The sequence below is a fragment of the Pseudonaja textilis genome, chromosome 1 (genome assembly GCF_049901715.1).
Source record: "Pseudonaja textilis isolate UNSWEBS1 chromosome 1, rPseTex1.2, whole genome shotgun sequence".
In the NCBI taxonomy this organism is placed as follows: Eukaryota; Metazoa; Chordata; class Lepidosauria; order Squamata; family Elapidae; genus Pseudonaja; species Pseudonaja textilis.
The window spans coordinates 136,305,739-136,314,274 of record NC_141990.1 but is presented as its reverse complement, the minus strand read 5'-3'; the positions used below and the strand labels follow the sequence as shown (position 1 = coordinate 136,314,274).

The following is an 8,536-nucleotide window of genomic DNA, read 5'->3' as shown; positions in this document are numbered from 1 at the left end:
GCTAGATAAGTTTTCATTCAGTTGACATAGGAAGAAGAGCACTGTCCTTTCAGCCATAGGTGTACCATAGGACCAGTAGATGGCGGTAAAGACACTGAAAACTCCTTTAACTCTTTGTTGTCATCTAGTGGTTAGTCAGACTTTTGCAGCTCAGAGCTTGTAATATTCAGCTGTGTTGTAGTTGTTATATCACCATGATAGAAAAAATAAATAGATTAAGAACTGGAAGGGTGAATGCTAAACAAGTGAAAAAGCTTGCTCCTGATGCTTGAAAGTGCTGCTTCAGATGACGTGCCTTTTGCCAGAGGATCTTTTGAGAAACAGAGCCCCTAAGGAACAAATGAGCCTTGCCTAGAAACATAGTGACATATCATATTGGCTGGTGTGTCATAGGGCAATATCCCCACAACTTCTTTTTGGGTTATGTTTGCGGAGAAGCTACTTTAGCAAAACTCTTTTAACATTTATAAACTTGAAGTGCAAGAGCACCGACTGTCTCTAGGTCAACTCGGAATTCATTGAGCATAATAAAACAAGGGGCACAAAACATTAAATTAAAAAAAAATTGCTGGGTAATAGCTTGATTGGGACCAATCAAATGAAGTCCCATCCTTCCCCATCTTTGTATATTAAGCCAAAACCAGTTTCTTATATTGGACTCAATCAATAATCAGATAGATGATAGATAGATGATAGGTAGATCGGTAGGTAGATAAAAATTGAGTTATGGGGCAATGCCCTTAATGAACATTTTTACATTTATATAGGTATTATTTGCCTAAATGAAGAGGTTAAAATAATATAGGAAATCTTCTGTCATAAAGATTTTCAGAAATAAGTAGCATATCATTTAATTGCTATTTATTTTCATAAACATGAGGTATTTCAAAGTGCTATAAAGATGCAGCACTAAATGTACATCGTTGGAAGAAATTAAACACAGAACTTTGCAATTACCCAGTTCTATGCAACAAACATTAACAAATACATTAACTGGAAGAAACAGGCTAGGAAAAAAAGGCATATATAGTAAATTTCTTTACAAAAGTTTTCTTAGTCCAAAAAAGTGATAAAGTAATATCTACTCAAAACTTTCCACAACCATTTTCATACGAAAATATAAGTATCAAATTTAGTTATGTATCAGCATCATACTAAAGTATACAGGCAGTGTAAGAATTAGTACAGTACATAACAGAGATTAACAATATATTTGTATACAAAAACATGCTCCTCAAACATTGAGGTATTACAGTACTTAGGTATGAACTTCCAGTCTAATATTGGTAGCAAAAGTCACCTCTCATAACCCAAGACGTGTACAAAAGGCAAACGTGTATATGGTATTTACACAGGTGGTTCCCTTCCCCCTGGGTAGAACATGGTTTTGCCCATAACACCTGTAAAACATAAGCACCATTAAAACAGAATGAATGTTTCCAACTCAACTGGATGTCATAAGCAAGTCCCAACGCTCACAACATTGCAAGAACACAGACAGTTTCCAAGATGAAACACACAAAGCCATTCCACCGTGGTTTGGCAGTCTCTTCAATTCCAGAGAAGGACATCCATCTGATCTCCCCTTCAGGTAACAAGGTGGTGTCATCTACGCAAGAGACGGGATTGAAAAATAAAAACCAACATTCTTAACGTCAAAAAAACAAAACAAAACAAAACCCATAGCTCTCTTTAAGGAATCAAAAATGTGCAAAGTGGCAATAGCTGTCCAGATCAGACAAATATATAGATATAAAGGTCAGGTGTTTATTTGTTTGTTTTCAACCCCCATGTTAGCAAGTCTGCATATGTTCTAATTTTTTTATCAACTGCTGTTGCCTGATTTGGAGTTTTTCTTTTTCCAACAACAACTTGTGCTCCTCAGCCTGCAGGGAATGGACATACTCAGTGGCTTTTTTCAAGATGACCACTTTGGCGGCCTTCTCATTTTTCACCAGTTCGGGCACGTGGTCCCTTAATGTCAGAAAACTCGACCTCAGATCGTTACGCCGCTGCCGTTCCAAAATGTTGTGGTTGCGACGGCGCTCGCTGTCTTCTGAATCTGAATTGCGAGGGCTGGAGCTCTTGGGCTTTGGTTGGGTCACTGGCTTTGCTGGACGAGGCGCTGTTTCGTTCTTTAGCTTTTTGGGTGGAGGCACATCCTCCCTCTCGATGTAAGGGGAAGGCGCAGCGTAGTTGTGCTGCTGGTGGATTGGGGCACAGCGCTTTAAGATGACTTCATTGGGCTGAGTTCTCACAGAGGCAAAGGGAGTGCCGTTCTTGGGACGCATTGCAATGGTCAGGGTGGTGATAGCTTTGTAGGAGGATGAGCGCCTCTTTTCCACGGTGACCACGTCAATTTCTTCCTCATCATCCTCTTCTTCCTCGTCTTCATCTTTTATTGGAAAGACAAAAGGTCAAGACATTACCACTCCGGGGAAACATACTTAAGGCTCAGACATTCTGCATTAATTAGCAAAGGCCAATGGATAAAACTTTTAGAAATCTTAAAGCAGGAAGGGCAGGCAGGAAAAGGGCAGCTTCCAGATACAGAATACAATTTGCATGCTCAAGCTCACAGATCCCATGCATATACGCCATCAAGCTATCAGTAGTAAAGGAGACATAGTTAGAGATCAGAAAGAGATTCAGGCCAGTAAGTAAATAAATTACAATCCAACTGGCTATAGGATAAAAAGAGCATAAAAAAAAAAGCCTTAACCTGAATTTTGTGGAATTGTTCTATTGAACTGAATTGCATGGACAAAACTGATTCACAAAGCAGATATAATGCATTCGTTATATTATATGAGGTTAACAAACCTTCTCATTCACACACTCATATTCTCTCTCTCTCTCTCTCTCTCTCACACACACACACACACACAAACACACACACACAGGGAGGGGGAGAGACAGAGAGAGATGAAACCACTCCTGGGACCCATTCCATTTCTTTGAAAAAAGGCTAGAAAACTAAGCAATTGTTCTCTCTGAAAATGCAGAGTGGTCCCAGTTGTTCAGTCCCTTTAAGCCAAAGTTCTGGTTTATTGCCAAGAAGACAGCTGTTAGGAGGAAGCCTTCTTGCTGAAAGCTGTCAAGCCTCAGACTTGAAGGAGGCAGTGAATCTTTTGAAACAGGAGGCTGAGCATCAAGTTTATGATTACGATCATATGGCTCCTTTCATTTACAGACAAGAAACTGTTTATTGTCACACTGGTTTCTCCTTCCCACTCCACCCCTTGAGATTATAAGCATTTTGCTGAATTTAAAGCCAGCATTCTCTATTTTGTTCCATTGAAATCCCCCAAGCCAGCTAAAGCCTCCTATATAACTCACAGAGCATTCCTTTTGAAACCTTATTAAATTGCAAAGTCAACCAGAAGACCTTTTTGATGAAAGAAGCCTGGTTTTGTCCAGCACTCAAATAAAGTACCATTTGGGACAGTAATAATATATGCGGTTAACAGTTGTGTGGTGCTTATCATAGTGGTTTTTAAAATACATTTCATTCCTCCATCATCAACATTCAAATGTCTTGTAAGGGACAAAAAAATGCTGGGAGAGTTCCATAAGTAAACTTTTTGATACTATACTCAGCCAGGAAAGAAAAACATACTGCCACCTACTGGTAAAGTTTTGCAACACATCTAGGAGGGTTCGAATGAAAGGCACTCCTGAAAAGTCTAGGGCTTGTGCTGGTTTTGAACTTAAAGACTATTTTCAAAAATAACAACTGGACTATCTCTACAGAATTTCCTTATTAAATCAGTGCAATCGCCTTATGTGTTCTGCCTCTAGCCAGCTCTTAACTGGAGGGTTTACTTCATTAATGTTGGCTCAGTTTCACCCTACCAGCATTTTAAACTCTTACAACTGCAGAAACGCATCTTACTTAATAAAAGTTTCCTTCCTTGCCAACATCTGTCCCATTGCTGTCTTAAATCTGCCCCTAATAAAATTTGCTGTTCTGCAGTGGACAATTCCCTCTGCAAACAGCAGCCACCAACTTCCTTCTCTCCTTTTACACTCAGTTGTGTCACAATTCACCCCCAAACCACTGCGCTCTAAAATTTATATTCTTTAGTGGATGCTGCGGCATATTTGTTTGTAGGTGTAGAAAGGTGTAACGAAAGCTCAGTTTAATCTGGTTACAGAAAGGAATGGCAGAGTAAAACAAGCATGCTCCCCCCATATCCCATAAGGTCCCTGGGAGACAAACAATCTGATGGTGTCTCCTAGGCCACCAATTTCCTGCTGCCACCTTTGTTGAAAAAGATGTAAAGTGCCACCGAAATCCCACCTACTATGCTTTTTTTTTTTTTTAAAAGGGAGATCGTATTGGTTTATGAGTCCCCATGAAACCTCCTCCCAGCACCCACACATAACAAAGGATGTGGTTATTTACCAGAATCACTGAGTGTATCGTCTCCTGAACTGTTGTTGGCCCGGCTGTCACTTGTTATACTTGGGTGGTGGCTGTTTCGGGGCGCAGGGATGGCCACCCCTTGAGCAAGGCCACCACTGCAGTTCATGCTCGCCCGGGCCCCTGCCACTCCTCCTCCTCCTCCTCCCGAGGAAACTGGGGCTGGGAGCTCTCGCTTCTTAACGGGGAAAGGAAAAACCACGGCTGGATCCACACACTCCGAGACGGAATTGTTGAGCTCTGCTTGGCTGCCGCTATTGTTTCCAGGGCTGGTTTTGGAGGGGAGGGCAGCTGAGGGGATGGCAGAGCCAGCTGGGGCAGGCCCTCCAGCTGTTCCTCCTTTAGTCTGTGGCTTCCCGGGGACTGCCCTTTCCAGCTTATCACTGGTCCCAAAGCCGCTCCACATACAGTCCTGAATAATGATGGCGTTGAGGTTGCTGCTTTCGCCCAAACCCATCTCAAAGGCATCCCCTCCATCGCCACTGCCCCAAAGGTCAGCTTCGGGGGGCAGCAGCAGCAACTCGGATGCCCAGTCCAGAGGGTCGCTGGTTCGGTATCCTGCTAGAGCTGTTCCTCCCCATGTCACAGGGGCTCCTCCTGGGGGATTCTCCTGCAGACCTGCCGGGCTGGGAGACAGAGGAGGCGTAGGCAGGAGCTCAAACTTTTTCCAGATATCCTCCCCGGGAGGAGCAGAGTCGGGACCACATAAATAAAAATCATCTTCGTCGGGATAGAAGCAGGGCTGCAAAGAGTCGAATTCGAGATCGGAATTTTTACTGACCATCCCCGGCATCTCCGCTGGTTGCTTCAGTCGGGATCCTGAATGAGGATATTACAACCGAAGAAGAGAGAAATGTTTGTTTCCCACTGGGTGAGGAAAAACACCCCTTCCTAGCAGAACCTGAAATTAAGCAGGAAGGAAGTAAGGGGGGTGGGGGGAGAAATACAAATTAGCTTTAAAAGGCAGAAAGGTACACCTACTCCTTGCAGATCCTTATCATTATAAGCCTGGCCTTCTTTTCTTTTTGAAAGCCAGAAAAGATCCCCATCAACATTTCAATGAAAGAGACTTAAGCCCACAGAAAGACCCATCGCCCGCATCCTAATGCTTTACTTACTTATTCTCTCCTAAGAAAGAAAACGCAGAAAAAGCTTTTAACAAGGGCCAGGTCAGCCAGAAGGGCAGAAGCCTCCACACACACACCCCTTCTTGTAAAGAGGGCTTCGGAGCAATTCCCAGATGCAGCAAAATATTCTTCCAGCATTTGCCCTGCAGGGGAAGAAAAAAAAAAAAAAAGCCTGCTGGCTATTCCAAGGAAAGTAAAGAGGAAGTTTCTTCCTCCTTTTGTCATCTGTAGTCTATGCAGGCGAGGGAAAAGGAGGACGGCGGCGGATGTTTAAAAAAAAAAAAAAAGCCCAGGGAGGGGGAGAGGCGCTCAGGGCTACTTTGCAAATTGCCATTCCATTCATTCGCCAGAGCGCTTCCAGAAACCCACACACGCAGAGATAGGAGGAAGGGGGGGAGGGCAAGGGAGGAGGAGGGGGGGAGAGAAGGAAGTCACCCAGCCAAGCAGCATTATGCAACAGAAGGAAATTCACACACACGCGCACCGCACCGTTCACCCGGACCCGGGTAAAAACAAAAACACCTTTGATAAAGATAACTGGGTTTTGCTTTTTTTGTGTGTGTGTGTGTCCGCGGACGCGTGCACACGCACACAATTACACGCGGAAAGCGGGGAGGGTGGGAGGAAATGAAGATGGGGAAAAAAAGAAAAGGGGGGGGCGCGTCCGTTTTGCTCTTTTACACACACACCCACACGCGACGTTATACTTTTTTCCAAAAGAAAAAAAAAAAGGACGAGTACGATTCCACCTCCCCTCCCAGCCCCGCCGCCGCCGCCGCCGCCTCCCGTCCTATCCCATTGTTCACCGTCCCGAAACTACCAAGCTGTACCAGCGACATTCCTACAACCGGCCGGCTTGCTCGGCCGGCGGGCGGTGCGGGTCACCTCACCTCCCATGTCATCTCGTTTCATCCTCTCAGGATCGCGCGTAAGGTTCCCTCGTTAAGTTGTAAGCTGGGCAACTTTTGCGACGGCCGGCCGGTCAGCCAGCCGCGCCAGAAGGAAAACGGGAGCATGAAAGAAGCGAGCTTGGTGGGCATTTGGACCGAAAACGGCCGCCGGGCATCGATGAACAACTATCCCTCAGAATTGTGTTTTTTTTTTTTTTAAATCTTTTTCTCTCCCCTCTCATCCCCATTGAGAAAAGGCGCGCGCGGATACACCCAAACACACGCCCGCGCGCGCAAAAAAATATCTCCATAAAAGCAGCCGCGATCCCAGCTGCTTTCTCGGTCGCTCGCTCGGTCGGCTGCCCCGCGATCGTTCTCGCTATTGTACGGTATTCTTAAAGTCTCCCGTTCAAAAGCCGTATTAATTTGCTATCGAGACCTGGGGGGCGCGCGGTGGGGGGAAGAGAGTGGGGTTGAGGGGGAGCGGAGGAGCCGCCGAAAGGCGCTGAAACATCTGGACAGAGGCGGAAAGGTCCTACCGACCGCAACATCGGAGAGAAGGAGGGAGGGGGGAAGAGAGAGCGGCTGTTACTCCATTGGCTTCTGATGAATGAAAACCCCGAGCAAACGCGGCTCGCAAATTCTCTCCTTTTCGATCCCGAGGGTGGCACCGATCTCCCCGGTCGTCCTTTTCTCTCTCTCTCTCTCTCTCTCTCACGCCCGCCACCCCCTCCCCAAATTTTCTTTCTTTCTTTCTTTCCTTCCCCCCCAAAGGTTCTTCCGTTGCATCCCCCTTGTCTTCTTACCTCCCGGCTGGCGACGGCGACGGCGGTTGTTGCAAGGCAGAGAGGGGCGGCCTTGGGGAGAGCAGAAGGGGCTGGAAATTAATGCAGATGGTCGTCTCGAATCTAGGACTTTAAAGAGCGCCAGCAGCCCAAACGCCGCCCCCCCTCCTCTCAGCCACAGTGTAAAAAAAACAACAACAAACCTCTGCATTCACCCTGCGCTTGCAGACAGATGACTGTCACTAAGTGGGCTTTGAACCTCTTGTATATTATTAACTTAAAAAAAAAAAAATTCCTGACACACCCGAGGAGGGGAAAAAAATAAAAAAAGAGGGGGGTGCGAGCGAGCGAGCGAAACTTAACCCCACCTCCCTGATTTCCATAGACTAGAGCCAGGGGAGGTGCCAGGCATTTGGCGCCAAAAAACCCCGTTTGCTACTGCCTCTTTATTCTTGGGAAGAAGACGTAGGGGGCTTGCAAAGAAAGAAAGAAAGGAAGGAAAAGAGAGAGGAATGCAAAGTGCCGCGATTGCACTCCCGCTGGGTTTACTACTCCGATGCCACCGGCTGATCCTGGGCGGGTTCGCGCCCTTTGCGAAGCTGCCCTCCTCCCCTCCCCTCCGTTTGCTGCAATGGCAACAACCGAGGCGCTGCCTTGTCCGATCCGGGCTCCGGAATACCCCCGGGAGGGAAACCCCTTGCAGAAACAACAACACCCCCCACCCCCAGCACTTGGCCCTCACCGCCCCTTTCCCTTCCCTAGTGCCCTTCCTGTGGCAGCCGGTGCTTTCTTGCAGGGGAAGCAATCTCGGGATCATCCCGCTCGTCTTCATTTACCTAATGGTTTCCGTTTCGGGTTTGAAATGTTGCAGCCGATCGTTAAAAAGCAGAAGGAGGAGGAGGGAGACAAGACCAGATGGACGGGGGGACAGGGGAGAAGGACCATAATTAACGGAGAGTCCTGGGTGCGAGGAGTAAATGGGTCTAGAATTGCGCAGCAAAGCAGCACCTCTGCCCAAACAGGCTGCCCGAAAGGCTCAGACTGGGGTGAGTGGGTGGGAGCTGCCGATCCGTAAGACCGATTAAATAAGCTTCCTTGGTTTGTGTACATCCTTCGCGCACACACACACACACACAGACAGACAGACAGACAGAGAGAGAAATAGCCGCGCCTTTCCCCGCTACCGCAACGACACCGCCTGGAAAGAGAACGCGCCAGGCTTGCACGGCGCCCCAGCTTTGCTCTGCAAAAAAAAAAAAAAAAAGCGACACCTTGCGGATGTCCCCCTCCACCCCCGATGGAGGAACG

At 46.8% G+C, this 8,536-nt stretch overlaps 1 protein-coding gene across 1 annotated transcript; it reads right to left on the bottom strand.

Moving 5' to 3' along the window:
* Positions 1-844: 844 nt before the first annotated feature.
* On the bottom strand, positions 845-5,352 carry MYCN (MYCN proto-oncogene, bHLH transcription factor). The gene is made up of 2 exons (XM_026726523.2): positions 4,409-5,352; positions 845-2,395 (listed from the first exon to the last, which is right to left on the bottom strand). Exons 1-2 carry the CDS (start codon positions 5,217-5,219, stop codon positions 1,794-1,796), a joined length of 1,413 nt encoding a protein of 470 aa, XP_026582308.1. The 5' UTR covers positions 5,220-5,352; the 3' UTR covers positions 845-1,793.
* Positions 5,353-8,536: the final 3,184 nt, after the last annotated feature.

Bases quoted from the DNA above. Each gene is read 5' to 3' on its own strand.
- MYCN (XM_026726523.2), bottom strand. From the start codon at position 5,219: ATGCCGGGGATGGTCAGTAAAAATTCCGATCTCGAATTCGACTCTTTG. The intron at 2,396-4,408 runs GTAAATAACCAC...TTCCAATAAAAG, and splicing joins CGATACACTCAGTGATTCTG to ATGAAGACGAGGAAGAAGAG.